Below are 21,983 nucleotides of genomic sequence, written 5' to 3'. Positions count from 1 at the left end.
TTTTGAGGGCAGGGCAGAGATAGGAAAAGGTCAATAGTTCATGTATTTTAACTCTGGGACACTTAATCGGCTGCCATTGGGGAGACAACAAAACATTCAATTTACTTTTTTAAATTTTTATAATATAAAATAAAAACATGGGGTATCTTAAAGTCTTGTAGGAATAGGAGGATAAATACAATTGTGTATATCAGTTTTTCACCTCGGAATCACTTTAAGGGTTGGGGAGGAGGAGGGGAATGGGAGAGTGGAAGTAGGGAATATGGCGACAAATCTGCCTCTACCTGAACGAAAATATGACTTTAGCTGACAGTCAAATTTTTCAAGACGCGAATACAGAGATGGGGGAGAACGTGGAGAGGAGCAGACAACCCACAAAGGTGCTTACCTTGCCTCTGTGCCTACCTTAGGAAACATCTCCTCAAGTCAGGCATAGTTTAAGAATATGCTGTTAGGTGACAAAAATTTGTCTTCCTCATGAGTCATATTGGACCTCCAGAAAAAGTCTCTGGAAGGTTAGTATGGGTGGGGTCACGTCCTACAGCTGCAACGAGTGCTTCCCCATTGGCTGCAGCCATGGAAATCTTTCCTGTGTCCCAAGGGCATGCCGCTCCCTGACGAGGAGATGCTGGCGGCTGGGTTGAGCGGTTGTAGTTAAAGCAGATTACAGACATTGAAACAATGTTGCATAGAGTGTTGAGAATACCTGTGGCGGTTACACATCAAGTGCCTATGTGCTGTTGCTGGAAGCAGCTCTACAGCATGTGGTAAATCGGTGTTCATATAGCAGCATGTGTACCATTCTGTTTACACATCACTGACTGTCTCCTGCTCTGCAGATAACATCGGTGATTAGGGTGCCGGTACCCAGTGAGTGGATGAGATATGTATGCCAGTGAGATGTGTGGGAGCAGTCTTTTAAAGAGGAATCGTAACCAAGAATTGAACTTCATCCCAATCAATAGATGATACCCCCCCCCCCCCTTTTTCCATGAGAAATCTTTTCCTTTTCACAAATGGATCATCAGGGGGCTCTGTATGGCTAATATTGTGGTGAAACCACTCCCATGGTTCTGACATCACACTGTGGGAGCCTTGTTGCATTATGGGAAATGACAGCTGTTTCCAACTGCCCAAAAAGCAAGCTGCATCTCCTTCCACTGACCTCACCTGCCAGCAGTAAAAATGTCACCATGTGATAAATGTCAGAATGTAAATCTGGGAGAGGAAACAGTTTACAATGGGCAAACACTGACTAAATCATTTATACATAATTATCAAAATGAAGCATTTTTTTAAATTATATTATTCTCACTGGATTTCCTCTTTAAGTGTTTTTAAGGTAAATCAGTTATTTGTAACCTATTAATACCCAATAAAGCTGCAGATCTTTGTATGGTAACCCTTGACAACACTTTGGTTTTTCAAATATGATCAGTGCTGAATGCCTGATGAATGGCGTGTTGGCTCTTCCTACAAACATTCTCTTGATGGAATTCTGAATTTGCTCTGCCTTCTTTTCCCCTCTAACAAATCCGGCCACATTCCATCTCCAGGCGTTTACCACTGATCCATGTCCTGTTGTTCACAGAGCTCCTTGGCTTCCTGTCCACAGGAAGTTGGAAACTCTTTATCCTTCCTATCTGTCAAACAGCATTTAACATTTCAGTTTTAAGAGTAACACTTGCAAAATGTCAACAGAAGACCTGTTTTAGCCATGTATTTGTTAAAGCGGGATTGTCACCATAAAAATCAAATTTTAACAGCAACTGGTCTGAGTGTATTAAGTGATAAAGATTCTAATCCTGCATTCAAAAAATTCAAACCTTTTTCTGCTGTTATGCTTTGGAGTTATCAAATACCTTAGGAGCAATGGCCCTTTAATAGCCATTGCCATTCAGTTGCATGTTGGGGGTTCTTTTTTCTATAATACAGTATATTCCTCCCCTTCCCTTTATTTCCCTGCCTAGCTGAAACATGATCCTCTTCTCACTTGTGTTTACAAGCAAGGCTAAGGTGACTCAGCGATTTGGAGGAGAAAATAAAATAAAGTTAAGGGAAGAAGTGACATCAGCATTTAGCCTCAAACTGTGGGCAATAGACATGGTTCCCACCAGGAACAGAATTCTCTTCATTTACTATATAAAATTAATTGAAATCAAAATATGGACAGTACAATACATGTTATGTAAGTAGATCACGTATTTATCTACTTATATATGTGTTTTTTTTTCCCCCTGGCATAGTATGGCTAATCCTCCTGCTTTAAAGAGGAACTGTAGCGAAAAAGGGAAAAAAAAATACATTGCAAAGTTAGAAGTTAAAAAAAGGTGAGGGATACAGAAATGATTGATATTCGCCACGTAATTCATTTATGTTGTGTGGTCCCCAATCAGCCTGCACGCCATAAAAAAATGTGTGTGTGTGTGTGCGCACGCATAGAAGAAGATACTGGTTGCTTGGCAGTTGGAAACAGCGAATTATTGTCCACAATAGAAAGCTGTTCACACAGTGTAATTTCAGAAAGGCTTTCACCATAATATCAGCCATACAGACCCCTCTAATGATCTATTTGAGAAAAGGAATATTTTTCTCGTGGGAAATGGAGTACCAGCTAATGATAGGGATGAAGTTCAATCCTTGGTCACAGTTCCTCTTTAAAGCGGATCCGATATGAAAAACTAACTATAACAGGTAACTTGTCTATATATCTTATCTAAAGTTTAGATACCTTATACAGCAAATCTAGCTGCAAACAGCTTCAATAGAATATGATTATTTCTTCCTGTGATTCAATGACAGCAGCCATGATGTTTGTAAACATTACACACACGCAAGCTTATCTGCATCTTCAGCACTCAGCCTGTGAAAAAAAAACGAATCCCTCCTCCTCCCTCCTCCCCTCTGCCTCTGAAATCTCTGGCTAGTAATACCTACCCCTCCTCCTGCCCAGACTGAGCTCCCATGAGCCCTTGCTACTGTCTGAAAATGCCAAGGCTCTTTAAAAAGCCATGGGCAAGGCTTATTTAGTTTATAGGGAATTAGAGTATTAAAACAAAAACAAACAAATATTTGGCTTCAGCAATGCGCTATAAACAATAGGAAAGGAACACAATTATGCAATGAGTAAAAGTTCATCTTGGATTCACTTTAACACAGGAAGAGCACAATACTTACCTTTATAGCAATGATGGCAAGAAAATATAACAGTCAGAAAACCAACCAAAGATATAACACCATGGATGGCTGTTGTGCTTTCACCCCCCCCCCCTTTCCGTTATGGCCCAATGCCTGGAAGATTTACAGGTAGGCATCAGCCTTTAGGTTTTGGTGTTTGTGCCTTGGTATTGGCAGGTAGCCGTCACTGCTAAGGATTGTGGGGTGTGTAGTCTTGTGCCCAACAGGCAGTTTGTGCTAAAGGCATAATCATTGGTTACTTTTTACTAGCTTTGGAGCAAGAATAAAAAAAACAATTAGGGTATTGAAAAGCATTATAACAATTCTCTCAGTCAATCAAATGTATTGCAGAGGGTACAGTGGGGACATCTCATCGTTTTAGTTTAACAAGTTTTTATTGAAAGAACAAATAGTTCAACATTTCCAGGGCAGTAAACTGACCCCACATAGGGGGCTAATGATAGAATTCACAATAATCGTTGCAATAAAATTGCCAAGTGTGGTATAAAATAAGCCAAAAAGCAAAGAAAAAATAGAAATATAAAAAAAAAAAAAAAGGAAGACGGCAATTATCTCACAATGCAATTGTGCATTTTATTGGGGTAAACATGGCACTATACATGCTCAGATTATCTACTTGTAAGCAATCTTAAAGGGCAACCTAGGAAACGAGCAAAATTGTTACCGTATATTAAGAGTAACCGGTAACTTAAACCAGTATTGTCAGTGTAATTGACCCTGGGAGTCGAGGTCTTAGTAAACTGACGCATCCTATCCTCAATGACAGTGATCATTCGTTCATGGATCATGATTGTATGTATAGACCCGAGATATCACATGGTCAGTACCAAGATATGAGCTTTTTCATCGAGAAACTAAATATGTCTTGGTACAATTGACAATATGTTGAACCATTCTATGAGAATGGTGTTTCATGGAACTGGGTTTGTTACCTAGCAAAAAGACAGATGGATCTTTGTCAATTTAACCAGGACTGAGGCAATCAGGCTACGAACCTGTCAACAAAAAGTAGAAACCACCAGGCCGGACCACCACTTATGGTAGCACGTGCCTTGAGATCCACAGCCTCAGAAACACAGGTCAGAGGATAGTGAACATCTTGGCTTTCTAAAGCAGGAATAGCAGGTTTATTTTAGAGCAGGTATAGCTTGTGTATATGCATTTCAGGTTGTTTTAAATTCGTCGTGCTTTTCCCTGATATGTTGTGCTTTTTATCAAAATAAAGAAAAGTAAAAAATGCCTGCTGCAACAGATAACTGTCCTCTGCAGGCTCTAGCTGCAAAGTGCTGCATGTTTTATGCTAAATGTTAAGCAGATTTGTGCAGCGTGGACCAATGGAGTATAGTCACTGTGGCATTTGATTAGGCTATTTTCAAGCTGCATAAATTAGCATAAAATCTGCATCTACTCAGAATTATTTGCGTCTCCTTGACCATCCCTGTCCAGGAGCAATAACGGCCTCTGCCCATAGTGTCTCCCACTCTGACACTCTGCATAGGCATTATTTATTATTTATATAGCGCCAGCATATTCAGCAGCGCTTTACAAAGCACAATAAGACAAGAAGGGGAACATAGGTACAACCAAAAATGTACAGCAGAGTCTCAAGCAGCACAAGTATTGCAACAAAAACAGTAAACATTAGGAGGATGACCCTGCCCTTGCGAGCTTGCAATCTAATGCTGGGTACACACTATACGTTTTTCTACCCGATAGCTGGATTCGAGAGATAATTCCTGACATGTCCGATACTCCTTCCGATCAATTCTGCGCTCGATTTATTATAAAAGTGAATGGAAAAAGATAATAGAACGAGCGGAAGATAAGAGAATGAAGTGCAGAATGGAGCGGAAAAAATGATCCGGTGGAAAGTCGAGCAGAAAAACATATTGTGTGTACCCAGCATAAAGGGTAGGTGGGGGGGGATGAGGCAGTGAGCCTTTGCCTCTGACATTGTGAACAGATATGTAAATAGGGGCTATAATATGTTATAAGCTTGTCTGAACAGGTGTGTTTTAAGAGCGCGTTTGAAAGACATGTAAGGCCCTGCGAGGAGAAAGCCAGCAGGATTTACATCACTGTGTGGGCGAAGAAAGGAGAAGGCAGGCTGTGCTTTTGGGTCCAGCTTCTACCAGGGTTTGCTAGAGTTTAACAGGCGATAACTATTCCACACTATCCTATTGAAGAGGAAGAGACATCCTACTGGGCAAAGAGGAAACACCCATGCAAATAGTTGCCCAATATGTCGCTACCTGCCACCATCTGAGAGGAACACAATACCTCATGGACTGTATACCCGTTATTCTGCCCCCTATACCCTCCTCGCATCTATGGACTAGATATCCCAGCCCACTATACTGTCTTATACCCTCTACAGTCTACACCCTTATGGACTGTTTACTTTAACCCCCTATACCTTTCCCTAATTCCCACAACTACCCCCTCCCATGCTAATGCTTTGCTGTGACAATGCTAAATGTATTTGGTCCTGTCAATAAAGCTTTTTTGGATTTAGACTGATCATGCAAATAGAAACTACAAGCACCACTATAAATGGGGACATTTTTAGTTGGATTTTTTTTTAAAGTAATTTCGGGTTTGCATTTAATTCAACTGAGTTACAGCATGCAGCTTTATAGGTGATGAACCTACATGTACAGTGATGGACATCCAGCAATTTCTACTGCATAGACAGAAATGTATGTTTCCTGTTGCGTAATATGTTTAGCAACACCATATGATTTTTTTTTTTTTACTTTTTAATGTTTATCTCAAGGTAACGCATGGCAATAATGCTTTTTTTTTGGCTGCCATTCTCAAAACTAATGCAAATCGTGTTGGTGGTGTTCTGTACAGTGGGGGATGCAGAACAGCAAGTGGTATAGCTTGCATGTAACTTTCAGACTTGTCATTATTATTCACCGGGCTGACTTTGAAGAGAACATGTGTTGAACCGCGGGTGATAATCATGGATCAAGTAAAACACTGTAGGGGGGCTACAATCGGATTAGTGATAAATTTCAGTCAGTGAGCAGGATGGAAGTGTGTGGTATAAACACTGAAACACGTCTCCCGTTCTGTCTGCTTCTTCTTAAAGTGACCGTGAAGGAAACCTGAACAGTATAAACTATTTAATGGTAGTCCCCAAGTTATATACCCCCCCCTGAGTTACATATACCTATGAATACAGGTGACAGTGACTGCACATAGGGGGTTGGTAAATTGTGGCTACAGGAGTCACAGAGGGGAGCATTGGCAGCAGGAGGAACCATGGGGTGGGTGGCGGTGTCAGTTATTGGGAACATGGAGCACAGAGGGGAGCAGTGACAGAGGGTGACAGTGGTGGTGCAATGGGACACTGGAGGCACATGGCAGTGCAGTAGAGGCATGAGGTGACAGAAGGGGAAAATGGAGGCACAGGGCAACAGAGCAGGACACTAATGCATAGGAAAGGGTACAGCGTTATGATTTACATACAGAGGTGTATCATTCACAAGGCAATTCTCGGCAGGTGCCTATGGCCTGCAGAGAGTCTAGGGGTCTGGTGGATGCTAGCTCCCACCGAATCTAAATAAAGCCAGGTGGGCAGAAAGTGCTGCCTTGCTTAGGGCCCCATTTCATTGTCATTCTTTTTCTGCATACAAATTCAAGTTCAGAACAAACCTACAGTCTTTATCTTGTCCATTAACCGGGCACTACCTGTATATGAATAGTACATAATCCAAGGTTCTCTATAGTGGAAACCATGAAGCCTACATTTTCAGTAGTTCCCAACATTGGACCAGATCTAGGAAGGTTAGGTTTATGTTGGTGCATTTCAGAAATGTGTAATGGCCGCATTGCATACCTTCACTGCAAAACCTTCCCGAGGAGGCTGCCACCTGCTAGTGATAGGGGAGTGGTTAATTTAGATTAGGCATCCTCCTCAAACCTTCAGATGTGCATGATACCCCCTCTGTGACGAAGGTGTCATTGAATTAAGTCAGAGGGCCACATTTATCAAAAGTATCTGAGACAAAATATTAGTAGGTGTCTAGAAATCCATGCAGAACTGTCTCGGGCATCTTAAAGAAAACCTGAACTGAAAATTAAAAGTCAAAACAAGCATACACAAGGCATACTTACCTTCCATGTAGCCTACTCCTCAGTGTCTTTCTCCTGTCCCGCATCCTGTTTGTTCACGGTGATCAGGGCAATTTTCCATCCTCTATTTTGAAAATGGCCATTACCCATGACAGCTTTCTGGTCAGCACACAGTTAAACTGTAACATCGCCCACTTGAGCCATAGGGAAACATGGACATTACCTGGTACTTCAGTTTTCCTCTCAGCTGTAACTGACAGCAACTGATATTTTACTGACAGCAACTGATATATTTCAGATCTGACAAAATATTGTCAGAACTGGAAGGGATTGTCAGAAGAAAATGGTGAGCTTCTGAGAGGAACTGATGGCAAGGTAACTATGTATTGTTCATTTGAAGTTACCTCATGTGTTTATTTTATATATTTGTACTCAGTACAGGTTCTCTTTAAGAAATCATTAGTGCAGATTCCTTCTAAAACTGTTGTAAAATAGGAGGAGTTAGGAAGGTCTCTCAGACAGCGCAGTGTGTGATGGGAATTGCTGTTGCTGAGGTAACCAACACACCTGCTGCAGGCTCTGAGGAGGAATTCAGCAGGGGGGAGGAGCACATCACAAATCATGTATAGTCTGCACTCTGCAATCATGTCTGCCTGCAGTTCTACACCTGTAGAACGGCTATCAAGCACTTCTTATTCTGCGCCAGTTTAAGGATGGATTTGCACTTTTCTTAACTGTAGTGCAGCTCTAGAAATTCATGCTAAATTGCCTCTATTAACTAGGATTTAAGAAGGTCCTTATTATCCTACAGAACTGTTCTCCCTGCTGGTTAGAACAGATTAAGAAGAAAAAATTGTCGATAATGCGTTGATAAATCTCCCCTTCAACTGCGAGAGTTGGAAAGCATGCATGAAATTGTATTTTGTGGGTCGTGCAAATCTCCGAACCAGTGACAGCGTTTTGAATTCTGGGAATTCTTTTATGTACCGTTTGAACTGATGCTATGATTTCTAATAAGATTACTAGAAAGTTTTTTTTTTTTTTTTTTTTTTTTTTTTTTTTCCTTTCCTTTCCCCAGGAGCTGAATGCTGAAGTTGAGAGATATTAATGACATGCAGTGTCATGTTTGTTTAATATCATACATAGGTTTATGCACAAAGGCGTTTCCTTTGAAATGTCCTGTATTGTACTTGTTACAAAGCTGCTAGGGTTTCTCAAGGTGGCATTCAAAGGAAACCTGAAGTGAGGGGGATATGGAGGCTGCCATATTCATTTGCTTTTAAGCAATACCAGTTGCCTGGCTGTCCTGCTGATCTTTCATGCACCAATAGTATCTGAAACGAGCATGCAGCTAATCTTGTCTGATTTTTGTTAGAAACATCTGATCTGCATGCTTGTTCAGGGTCTATGTATTATGTTGGGAATACACGGCTCGATTCTGAGCCATTTAGATGGCTCGATAGATAATTTCCGACGTGTGCGATCTCCTGCCCGATAGTTTCCCCGCTCTATTCCGCGTTGAACACAATGAAAAAGATAAGAAAAACGAGTGGAAGATAAGAGAATCGCCTGCGGAATTGAGCGGGAGAATCGAACGGCAAAATCGAGCCGTGTTTTCCCAGAATTAGAAGACAGAGGATCAGCCGGGCGGCCTGTCAAGTGGTATTGTTTCCAATTAATTTAATTAATTGTCAGCCTCCATATTCCTTTCGCAAGTGTATGGGTTTACTGGGAGTTTGTTTTCTTCCACTACCCAAAAACCCCTTAAGGGTTAAAGGGACACTGAAGTGAGAGTCTAGCTTTAGCAAATATGCTTCTACTACATCTGGTTCAGGTGTTGTTTAAAGTGGAACTACACTCAGAACTTCCGCTCTGCTGTAAAGGATTAGCCACAGCATACAAATGGGGGGAAAAAATGAAAGGGCTAAGCCTCAGTGTATGTGTATAAGGAGAGCTGGCAGAGATCCCAGCAGAGTATTCACAGCCACTGATGAGACAGATTGATCTGGCTAAACAAATAAAACAACAGCAGTGAACTTCGAAGCAGTTTTCACAATGCAAAGAGGTTCACAGACAGCAAACTGTTAGGACCATGGACATGACATCACACTGTGGGAGGGGTTGCGCCACAATATCAGCCACACAGACCCCCTCTTATGATGTATTTGAGAAAAGGTAAAGATATCTCATGGGAAAGGGGGTATCGGCTACTGAATGGAATGAAATTCAACTGTGGGTTTTACGTTATTCTTTAAAGCAGATCTGATCTTTCTATCCAAATTTTTTGTTTTCTCCAGAAACCTTGTCCTGTATAGTAAGAGGATTTCTGCCTCTTTTACTCTCCAATCTGGATAGAAAGATTATTTTTCCCCCATTCCTTTTATATCCTGTATAGGGCACATTAATGGGGCTGTATTGAATTCCACAGGTTCTTAGAATACTTGCTGAGCATATGTTATGATAAAATGTGCACCCCCAGATTCCTGTGATGTGAGCTTGCCCATGGTAAGCATTTGTCTCTGGACAGATGTGGGGTAGGGCTGGAATGCACAAATGAATGTTATTTAGAAAGTGGGGGTGTGGTGCTTGTCCCTGTGGAGCGCTCATGATAGAATTCCCTATATAAAATATCCTCCCAGCATCCAGAGTAACTGCCTTGCCTTAGCTTGTGAGGGATCAGCTGTGAAACAATAGAGTGCTGCCATTAATTCCTGGGTTTTGTTTTGTAACCAGTTAGCAAACTTGTTCCTACAAATACTTCAAAAACCTGAAGCTTTATAAGAAAACATTTGTGTAGGGTGAGTGCTGGATGAAGCCGCATGCCTGCAGTTACTGGCTGGGAGTTCCGTTCAGATTTTGTGGATTGTTTTAATTTCCCCTGTGCTATTCAGGGCAAGTAGAGGCATTGAGAGTGTTGTATTGATTGTTTTATTCTTAAACAAACATAGCTGAGTACACACAGGCCAGTTTTTGGCAGGGATTGTGCTCAGCACACTGAATGTCAGGCCACTCTGCTTTCATGTTTCAGTGCCGTGGCGTAGGAAAGTCAAATCCTAATCGGGTTAAGTGGAATTATGTTCAAAACTTTTTGTTTTAGGGCTGGTTCAGATGGACGTCTTAAAGAACAAGTGACACCCATGCTAACCTAGAAATAAATAACACTTATAAGTAGATAACTGCTACTTCTACTTACATAACAGATGTATTGCACTGTCCACGTTATGATTCCTGTGAATTTTATAAAGGAAAAGCAGAGAATCCTATTCTAGACAGTTTCCATCTTGGTTACCTTTGAATAAAGCTAATCTTGACATCGTTTCCTCCCTCGCTTTTTTTTTCTTCTTCTCCTCATGCTAATTGTGTATTCGTTACCCGCCCTCCTCCCAGAGTCTTCAGACACGCCCACTAACGTCTATACTAGAAAGTGCACTGTCTTGTGTCATTAGAAGGAGGGGGAAATGGATGATGAGGAATATATTATAGGTAAAAAGACCTCCCAGCATGCAACTGTTTTCCAGCCGATGGCAATGGCAATTAAAGGGCCAGTGCTCCTAAGGTATGTGATAACGCCAAACCATAAGGGTGCCCATACACTGCAACAAATTCCCACCGATATACAGCAGATTTGATCACCGTGGTCAAATCTGCTATTAAAACGATAACGCAAATGCTAACTGATCGATTTCCATCCGAAATTGATCGATCCCGTCGATCTGTGCTGGCGGAAAATGTATCTCGATTGCCGGCAGGTCGAGAGTGCATCGATAGTAGCGGTCGATTGGCCAACGACCGACCCAGCAATACATTACCTCTCCGACTGTGCGAGTCCCCGCTGTCTCTCCGGTTGGCCATCTTCTCTTCACGGCCTGTCCCATTCTGTCAGGGAAGTTCAAACAGAAGAGCGCCCTCTATTGTTTGAACTTCCGCTGGTTACAGGATGTGACAGGAAGTAAAGAGAAGGTGCCCAGCGTGGACAGAAGGAACAGCGGGGACTCGCGCCAGCGCAGAGGTAATGTATTGCTGGGAGCGGCAGGCAGCGGCAGCTCCACAGATTGTGAAGCGATTTCATGCTGAAATCGATGCAAAATCTGTGTGCAGTGTATGGGCAGCCAATAGGTCCCTCTCTGATCAGATTGGATCAGAGAGGGATCTATTGGTTGGTGGATCTGGTGGCAATCCACCAGTCTATGGCTTCCTTAACAGCAGAAAAAGTTTTGAAAGTTTTGAATGCAGGAGTACCATTTTTATCACTTAATGCACTGAGACCAGTTGCTGTTGAAATTTAATTTTTATGGTGATAATCCCACTTTAAACAGCTGTCTGTGACAGCCCGGCATCTTGTTGCAATTGCTTTTCTGCTAGCGTGTTTGCGTTAAGCAGCGCTTGCTGCCGTGCGGTGTATTTCATCCCTGCACGGTGACACGGAACTGTGGCGATAAACAGTCATTTAGCCAACATGTTAAACTTTCAGGATCGGCTAAGTGCCTGGCAGATGACGGCAAAAATTTGGTATCGAAACATGACGGTTGGGTAAGCTTCATTTAGAATTGAAGAACTATCTGTGTGAACAAGCCCTTAGCCTTGGATAAAGCCCTGTTCACAGTGCTGCTTTGTGGTGCATTCACTGTGACGGGAATGTTCTGCAGTTTAACGGAGTGCAGCATGGTAATGCAGTGCGTTACTGCAAAACATGCACTTAACAGTGAAGCATACTTTTGATTCACTGTGTGCTTCATTGTATGCAGCGCAACACACGAGTAACATTTGGAGCTGCTTTCCTGATCTTGTACAGGGAACACAACGGTCACGGTGAACGTGGCCTCAAGTGAAGAAGTAGTATTTACTGCTGCTTGTGGCCTTGTTTGGTAAAAATTGTCCTTGCTTCCTGTTCAAAAGGTGGACAGACACCATACAGTTTATTAAAATTTCTTTTCATTTCAAAATTACAATCAATGTGCAGGACGGCCACGGAGGCGGGAGTGCGATTGGGGTACATGCGTGGCCAGGGCTACGCATGCGCACTGGCCTGGCGACTTTGCTTCCTGCAGGGGATCGGAGGATCGGTTTGACCCGGCGAGGGCACAGGACGTCTGCATGGGGCTGGTGGAAGCTCCAGGTAATTGAAACTTTTTTTTTTTTTTTATACATCAGTTAAGGTTCACTTTAAACTTGACCTCTACAGTGCACATTCTCTGGATTTCCTGTTGAGAATTCACTTATTAAAATTACTGTAATTAGCTTGTCCTGTATGGAGATCTGTGAAACCTGGCTTACACCATTGTCTGGTCTTTGGGACAGCTTTGAGAATCCCAGCCCAGGCTTGAGTGAACTGCAGAACTTTTTCATGGGGCTTTATAACAGAAAAAAGATTTTCATGGAGGAAACATCTAGGCTTTTTTTTTTTCTTAAACGTTTCAAGAAAGAACAGTAGATTCATGTATATGATTCCACAGCTAGGTCAGCTCAATCCAGCCAGGAACGTGTTTTGTACTCTTTTTGTTTAGAGTTGGAGGATAAGAATCTCTCCCAAGTCCATGCTTGCTTTAGTTTCATTCCTGTCTGGAGAGGAAGTGAGGAAAGTTCTGCTCAACATGGAACTGCCTAGGCCTTCCTCCTTAGGGACAAGGGAGTAAGTGGGTGCTGCATCTACTCAAAGCAGTTAATTTGGGCGACTGAGGTGCCAGTGTAAAATAGGCACTTTCATAAGTGGCTGTATTAATTGTTGTAGTAATTTGTATCTGCAATTTGCATAGCGGTTGATTCCTACCATGTATTAATATCAGTGATGGTCGAGTAGATGCAAATAACTCTGAGTTGATGCAAATGTATGCATTTTTAAATGCACATTTATGCAGCTTGAAAATGAACCAATCAAATCCTTCTGAGGAAAAATGCGATTGGTTCATTTTCAACTGCATACATTTTCATAAAAATTGCATAAATTTGCATTAACTCGACGGTTTTTGCATCTACTTGGCCATCACTAATTAATATAGCCACCTATGGTGGCACTCATTCTATCAGTTAAATGTTAGACTTTGGGGGGAGTTTAGTGAAAGGCATTGGAAAGGATGGGGGGGGGGGGGGTTATTAGGGTTTTTTTATGATTAGGCATCAGCAGAGGGGGATCTAAAACCAGTGTGTGTGGGTAAACCCTGAATTTAGTTCATCTAGTGTACCAGCCTAAAGCAGAGAAGCACGCTAATCTCTTTTTGCAGTACAATAACAGCCAGGCACAGTGACCTGCGTAGCAGGAGCGAGGTTACATAGCCGAGAGGCCCCGGGAATCGTCAGCCACAGCAGATCTGTTAATGTGCTCTGCCAGCTGGCTCAGCTAGAGGTTTATATCACTTCATCTGGCAAAGCTTTCATCATCAATCAGTTCTTCATCACTGTTTTTGTGTTTGTACATTGATAATCCCATGGTTGTGTTGCGTGCTAGGTCATTATGCTGAATAGCTAATTTGTCTTCCCGTCTCTGTTTGGTGGTCTGGTCACTTCTGTTTGTACGCTTTGCATAATCCCAACTAAATCTGAATCTCATTTGCTAAATCTTCTTCAGCAGCACACAAACTGGCAAATAGTACAGAAAGGCAGCCGGCTGTGAATGCTGCAAACAGCCTCTGTTTTCTCTTTGCAGTGTCTGGCTAACCCGATTAAATGACTCTTTCCTCTTCAACCTCCCCCAACCCCCCCCCCCCCTCTTCCCGCTACACTTATCTGGTGTCTAGTTGTCCCCCCTCTTCCTCCCTTCCCCATAGTGTTCCCTGGTGGTCTAATGGCTGCCTTCCCTCCCCATACATCGTACCTGGTGTCCAGTGGTCTCCTCTCCATCTATACAGCGAGTGTACCTGGTGTCTAGTGGTCTCATTTCTCTCTCCTGTAGAGTTTTCCCTGGTCTCTAGTGGTTGCCCCCCCCCCATACATTGTACCTGGTGTCTAGTGGTCTCATCTCCCTCTCCTGCAGAGTGTCCCCTGGTTTCTAGTAGCCACCTCCCTCCCTCCCAGTGTTGCCTAATTCCACAGTACAGTATCATCTGATCTGGGCCAGACACACAGCACTGCGACTTCTTTGTGCCGTCCTTTGCTTTCGACCTCTAGTGTTTGTACTCGCAGAATTATAGTGTCAGTGTTCTTTGCTTGCAACAGGTCACCTCCTCTGCTCTGTAGTACAGAGAATGCTGCTTTGGTGAGCCTAGACTGCATGCGTAAGTCTCACTCTCTAGGCTTAGTGACAGTTGCATCATACCTGTACTCCCAATTTTAACTTGGCAATCTGACATTTTGCTCTGGTGCAACTGGCTGTGTTCTAGCAGCTGCAGACCTCGTGCTGATACCTCACTAGGAAGAGTGTACAGAGGAGTTCAGGCTGCTCAGTGCATGTGATCTGCAATTTAAATAAATGGGCCAGATGCTTTTTTCAGACCTGAGCCAGTTTGTTTTTAGGTTGCTGGTACACAAAGCTATTTTATGCTCTTGATGCTTGCTGGGCCGTGGTTCACATGACCTGTCACATTTTAGTGGCTGCGCAGCGGAAGACTAATAATATACCATGCGGCGGCATACATTAAGCTGAGATATGGTTTATATTTTAGAGAAAGCAGAGCAGAGAGAAATGCGTGGTTTCCAGCTGAGGCAGCTCAGAAGCCAATCTTCTCAGCAGCGTGCTTTAATCATTCATGACTGTTAACACTGAAACCAATTACTGAATTTTAAATTATTCTTAGGAATGTTACTAAATTAATAAATGCATGAAATTTGTAAGAATTTTAGCTCGGCGAATATTGATGAGAGTAATCGCGTCACACTGCGTTGGTAGTGCTGGAGAAATGTGATGGATTCTTGAGTCTGTACAAAGGACTAGAGTGGCTTCACTGCTGGGTGACTTGACTTTCACAATGCTAAACACCAAGCAAAGTTGCAAATATATTGTCTGTCCTTTTTCCTTCCTCTTGCTTTTATTGTTGTGGTTTGAGAGATGGTTGCGCCATAGAGTCTTCAGTTGAAATTTATTTTTACACACCGAAGCAGAGTTTTGGCACATGTATTATTAATTGTGCCTGTACAGTTATCCTGCTTGCCTTTGTCCATAAGTAACGTTATCTGCGTAAAAATGACAAGTCCTTCTCTTCCCCACCCCCCTTTCCTGGCACAGAGTACAGCAGCAGTAAAAGATGCTATTGATTGGTTGTATTATATCTCCACATTTATTCAAAAAGATCCCTAGTCAGAAAATGTCACTATTCTCTGCTTGAAATCACTGAATCCCCCAGAGTAAAACTCTCTGTTGTGGTTGTCAAGTCTTATTTACTGCATTTAGTGTTTAAAGGGACACCGAGCAGTGCAGAAACTATGGAAAGATGCATATCATTTTATAGCTCTCTTTCTCCTCTTTCCAATGATATATAAACCGCCGCCCTACGCCTTTTAGTTTTCGCTATTTTCACGATTGAAATTGCCGCGGCCGCGATTTCGATCACAAAAATAGAGAAAACTAAAAGGCGTAGGGCAACGATTTAGGTGTCGTCAGAAAGAGGAGAAAGAGAGCTTTAAAATGATATCCATCAAGCCATAGTTATATTGTATTATACAGGACGACACTTTCCCCAGTGTCAGCAGCTCCATTTTGCTGAATGCAGCTGCTGACTTTGACAAAAAGTCACCCTGTGTAATACAATATAACTATGGCTTGATGGATATCAATATTTAAAGCTCTCTTTCTCCTCTTTCTGACGACACCTAAATCGTTGCCCTACGCCTTTTAGTTTTCTCTATTTTTGCGATCGAAATCGCGGCCGCGGCAATTTCAATCGTGAAAATAGCGAAAACTAAAAGGCGTAGGGTGGCGGTTTATATAACATTGGAAAGAGGAGAAAGAGAGCTTTAAAATGATGTGCATCTTTCCATAGTTTCTGCACTGCTCGGAGTCCCTTTAAGAATCCATCTCAGCAGAAACGTACGTAGTAGCATCAGTGATTTAAGCCCTGGCATTTCAGTGTGCCAGCCATGGGGCATCAATCTTGTGCAAATAAAATGCATCCTAATGGCAGGGTTTGTTTCACCACGGTGGGGTTTCTCCGGTGGCAGAAAACCGCTGTGTATTCAGTCTGGACAAGACAGCAGCCACTCTCAGATCTGACTCTGTGGGGTTGGCCGCTTCACCACACATACCAAGCACTATCAAATAAACCGCCTTCATCTTCCTGTGTGAGAGAGGCCTTAATCGGCTTGGAAAATTGCTAGGTGCGGTGCCAGCCTAATTATTTGCCTTTCGACACCTTTATGGATAATGGTGTGGCTAACCTATTGGAGCAATGGCAGAATTTCAAATAGAGTTCCACTATGACCTGTGTGACATTGTAGCCACGTTCCTCTTATGACAGGCAGTAATTGTAAAAGTGCATCTAATTAATGATGATTCAGTTCTCTATCTCCTACCTACAAAGAGAAATGCCCTTTTCTGCATTGTGATACAGTTGATACAGTAGACATGTAACTTGCCTGTTGTCTTCTGCTTGCCACTTCCCAGGATGCATGGGCACGTGGGTGGCCTCCCCTCTGCGGTCGCGGGGGTGGCCTCCCCTCTGCGGTCGCGAGGGTGGCCTCCCCTCTGCGGTCGCGAGGGTGGCCTCCCCTCTGCGGTCGCGGGGGTGGCCTCCCCTCTGCGGTCGCGGGGGTGGCCTCCCCTCTGCGGTCGCGGGGGTGGCCTCCCCTCTGCGGTCGCGGGGGTGGCCTCCCCTCTGCGGTCGCGGGGGTGGCCTCCCCTCTGCGGTCGCGGGGGTGGCCTCCCCTCTGCGGTCGCGGGGGTGGCCTCCCCTCTGCGGTCGCGAGGGTGGCCTCCCCTCTGCGGTCGCGGGGGTGGCCTCCCCTCTGCGGTCGCGGGGGTGGCCTCCCCTCTGCGGTCACATAGTTGCCTATACGGTGGGGTTACCCTTACTTTTCCCGTACTTTTCCTGTACTTTTCCCTGTAAACAATGTTCTGCTTTGATATTTAGACATTCTGACACAATCAGATCAAACCTTACAGGTTAAGGGATATTGGGGTGAGCCTCTGTTGATGGTTTCCTTGAATATGACTTTAAAACATACCTGAAATGATTACAATTCAATACTTACCTCAGTAGTTTGAAGCCTCTGGAGATCCCCCAGGTCCTCTCACAACTCACTGTTCCAGTGCTGGGTTCCTGTAAACCTATTATTAGACAAGAGCAGTAGAGGTCACTGTCTCTGCTTTCAACCGCTTAACTGATATTTGCTAGACAACAACTGTCCCATGATGCCTATGTGGATGCCCCCAATGCCTCTCCCCTCTCCTCGATGCGGCTAGGCAACAAATTACAATAGCCACGGCTGCTAGGTAGCATATTTTGACAGCCGCAGCTAGGTGACGGCAACATTTTACAGCACACAGCCACGATCTACTCAGGAGGCGGTCGCGATCGACCTATTGGGCACACCTGATTTATACCGTGTATTTACAGATGGACAAAATAAGACACAGAACATTTTATATCGCACTTTTCTCTTGGTGAACTCAAAGCGTCAGAGCTGCAGACTCTCTATAGGCGGTAGCAGTGTAAGGGAGTCTTACCCAAGGACCCCTCACTGAATAGGAGCTGACTTACTGAACAGGAAGAGACGAGATTTGAACCCAGGTCTCCTGTGTCAGAGGCAGAACCGTTAACAAGCACACTATCCAAATGTATTGCAGTGATGTACTAATGCTCCAAATATAGGTTTGTTGTTTTTTTGGGGTTTTTTTTTGCTCATAAGATCCTAATGTTACTTTTTCTTATTTCCTTCTAGTTTTTATTCCTCGTGCTGGCACCCAGACAGTGAGGCAGGATGCCCACAGAGAGCGGAAGCTGGTCTGCCGCACGGCAGACGAAGCAGAAGCGCAAGTCCAATAGTCTGACCTTAAAACGGACAAACAGCTCTGAGGCAGAAAGGCCCGGACTGCAGAGGGACTTGCTGGAGGGACAGGTAAATGCATAAATGCACTATTATTGTTTTGCAACCCAACAGCTTTAAAATACAGATCCACTTCGCAAAATATATTGCTATAACATATGCTGTATAATGTGCCTGGGGCTTAGTGGGTGTGTGTGGGGGGGCCATCTGCCACCTTCTCTGACCCCTCTCTCTAATCCAGCTTACAAAAAGGACCACAAGGGGGTGACAAATCTATTACCTTGCCTAGGGTCCTCTTACATCTTAAAGGACACCCGAAGCGAAAATAAACTAATAAAATAAACAATTGTATCTATCTTCCTTCTCCTAAAAATGACTTTTTAAGATATTCCACAGTTATATTCTATGTTTAAATCTACTTTTTAAGTTGTAACTGTTTTATTGTTTTTGCTCAATGACACATTCACTGAAGTATGCCAGAGCTAAAATCTGTGAACTACTGAACCTTTTTATCTTTCTTGCTCTCAGAAGCCATTTTCTGCTAGGAAAGTGTTTTATAGTTGGAATTTCTTATCAGTGAGGGTCACACTGTAGTCTCTTCCTGTCTGAGTCAGGACTGAGTCAACCACTTACAAACCTGATATTTAACTTTCAGGCAGAGAAAGAAAAAAGCAACACAGCATAGTTATTTGTTGGCCAGGCACTGTGCATACACATGTCTATCTCATCATTTCACATGTTACTTAGGGTATCCTTTAAACCATCTCTGCCTTGCTATCATGCTGATCGTCTGCCTATAATGCTTTTAGCCATAGACCCTGAACAAGCATGCAGCAGCTCAAATATTTCTGACGACATTGTCAGATCTGACAAGATTTGCAGCATGCTTGTTTCTGGTGTGATTCAGACACTACTGCAGCCAAATAGATCAGCAGGGCTGCCAGGCAACTGCTATTATTTAAAAGTAAATAAATGCGGCAGCTTCCATATTCTTCAGTTGTCGTTTAAATCCATATAAATATATCTAGAGGCGTTCCCACAGTCTCTACAGAAGTACATATACCAGATCAAAGCCAGTTTTCCAATCCATGTAGGTTCACAAGCACCTTGTTAACCACCCAAAGATTACCACATGTATAGTAACTGTTTCTGCACTCCCTCACTTACTCCTTTATATCTCCACTGGTCTCGTAACCTCAAAATAAACACATGACCATCATAGTGCAACCTGGCATAATTACGGTTACCATGGTACCATGCAAACATCCATTCCTCCTCCGCTCGACAGGTTGTCACACATGTTACCCTTTCATTTTTATTTGTTGTCAATTCAGTTGAAAGTGGCTCGAGGTACTGCACATGTTTTCGAGATTGCCGTGATTTCGAATGAAAGATTGTATGTGGTGAAATTGTTGGTTAGATTGAAAGCCTTTTACTCAAATTTTGATCTCTTTGATTTTTTAATATGAATACCTTTTTCAATATGAAGTTTTGAAATTCACCGTATTTCTCAGAATATAGGACACTCCAGACTATAAGACGCCCCTAGGTTTAGAGATTAAAATCGAAAGGGAAAAAGAAAATTACTAAACCTAGGTGTTTTTATAGTTCAGGGATGTCTTAAGACACCTTCTCCAGCCCCCCAAACTTGTCTCTAAGCTACATTGCCCAGCTACACTACACTAACCCCTGCTGCCCCACTACACTACTGAACATTAGATTACACACTACACTACACTAGAGTACACTAAACCCTGCTGCCCCACTACACTAGATTACACACTACACTACACCCCTGCTGCCCCACTACACTGCACTACACTACTGAACATTAGATTACACACTAGACTACACTAAACCCTGCTGCCCTACTACACTAACCCCTGCTGCCCTCCCAGCTAAGTTACACTACACTACCCCCCTGCTGCCCTCCCAACCAAGCTACACTGCCCTAACATGTCAGCTCTTACCCATCCAGCGCCGCACTCCTCTCCCCCTCACTCCGGTCCTGCTTTGCCACGCATTCCTTTTAACCTCAAGCATCTTCCAATATAGCTGTTTACTACAGCCACCTGCCCCAATATACAGCTCCAGATCCTCTGTTCCATGTGCCCCTCCCCTGATGACTCCTGATTGGCAGATGAAACTGGTGTCTGCATTTCTCATGTCCTTTTTATTCAGATAAGCTTTTCATGAAATATCTAGGTATGCTGCTGTGCAGTCCAGTACTCTGACGAAGGGTCTGTCCACAAGTGTGTTTTTTTTTTGTTTTTTGTTTTTTTTCCTCCATGTTGCCAAAATTGCAGTAAAAACTATAGCGATTTTGAATGAGGTTTGGAAAGTCTTTAGATTTGTTTTGTAACACAATACTTTGAAAACAGATCATGCATTGTGGGAAAAACTCAGTACGTTGCATTCTACTGCGGTGTTTGGAACCCAACCATCGTCTTTAATTGCATGGCTTTTATTTTATTAAATGCATCTCTCAATGTGCACAGCCCTAGTGTGAACCTAGCCATAGTGATACACTTAAACATACATTGCTTAGTTCACACTTCTCTGCTTCCAGCCCTGCTGCTGTTCCCATCATCACTCAGTCTGCTGCACCTCTCTGCTCAGTACAGTCATTTATTGCAAGCGGAACAGGAGAGAAATGGCCCAGCTATGACCTTGAAGCTCAAACCGAGATTTGCATATATATTGTAACTTGCAGGCTGTTCTTCTTTCTTGGCCCTCAGGTAGAGGAAGTATATAGAGGCAACCTCATGGTTGAATTTAATAACCTGAACTAAAATCAAAGCAAAAAAAAATCCAGTTAAAATATATTTGTGGAGGTTTGGCATGTGTTGAGACAGTGAACCTTCCTTTTAAAAGTACCCTAATGCCTAATGTGCTGCAGTATATGGCCGTTAATTAGGATGAACACAGATGAATAACTTGGTTGCATCTAGTCTAGCAGATGCCCTTCTGAGAGAGCAGGCGTTATTCCACTCCTGCATGCTCTTTGTTGCCATGGTTATTGTTCTTGCCATTCTCAGATGCAACATGAGATGTTTTTTGGCTGCCGGGTAATGCAGAGAGTCAAAAGCTGATGTTTTGGCCACATGTAATTGCAGTCAAATGGCGCTTTTGGCACTTGAAATGAGCAGTTCAGCCCACTGTCCACCTCCCTCTCTTTCTCCCCCTATTGGCTTGGACGGATTAACTTTCATGCTTGTTCATCTCTGACTGTAGCATGATCATACTCTTCTGAGCATTTCCTGGATCACATGAATACATATAAAGCATGCGCGCTCTCATTCAAATATACAGTATTTGAAGGCTCAGACGCAAGTGAACACAATATGTATTCTAAGGTACGCAAACATTTAAAAATGTAGTTCTGTTATGTTAGACTGCGGAAAATAGGATCGGTCCTTGTACGCTGCCTCTTGTTCCCTGGGTCCTGGCCATAGTCCACACTCTGCAGCTGAAACCTTAAAGAGGAACTCCAGTGAAAATAACGTAATGGGAAAAAAAAGTGCTTCATTTTTACAATAATTATGTATAAATGATTTAGTCGGTGTTTGCCCATTGTAAAATCTTTCCTCTCCCTGATTTACATTCTGACGTTTATCACATGGTGACATGTTTACTGCTGGAAGGTAATGTCAGTGGAAGTAGCTGCTGCTTGCTTTTTTGGCAGTTGGAAACAGCTGTTATTTCCCACAATGCAACAAGGCTTCCACAGTGTGATATCAGAACCATGGTCATGACATCACACTGTGGGAGGGGTTTCAACACAATATCAG

At 43.1% G+C, this 21,983-nt stretch overlaps 1 protein-coding gene across 8 annotated transcripts in view; it reads left to right on the top strand.

The window, feature by feature from the left end:
• WDR37 (WD repeat domain 37) overlaps positions 1 to 21,983 on the top strand; it is a 248,229-nt gene that overhangs the window by 94,211 nt on the left and 132,035 nt on the right. For all 8 annotated transcript variants that reach the window (XR_011020768.1, XM_068235817.1, XM_068235816.1 and 5 more), the window contains one exon: positions 18,088 to 18,264. Coding sequence is in view for 7 of the 8 variants with exons in the window: in XM_068235817.1 (XP_068091918.1) it covers positions 18,127 to 18,264 (138 nt within the window). In the remaining variant the exon portion in view is untranslated. The remainder of the gene's footprint in view (positions 1 to 18,087; positions 18,265 to 21,983) is intronic.

This window comes from Hyperolius riggenbachi, chromosome 5 (assembly GCF_040937935.1).
Source record: "Hyperolius riggenbachi isolate aHypRig1 chromosome 5, aHypRig1.pri, whole genome shotgun sequence".
Classification (NCBI taxonomy): domain Eukaryota; kingdom Metazoa; phylum Chordata; class Amphibia; order Anura; family Hyperoliidae; genus Hyperolius; species Hyperolius riggenbachi.
This window is presented reverse-complemented; position numbering and strand designations above follow the sequence as displayed.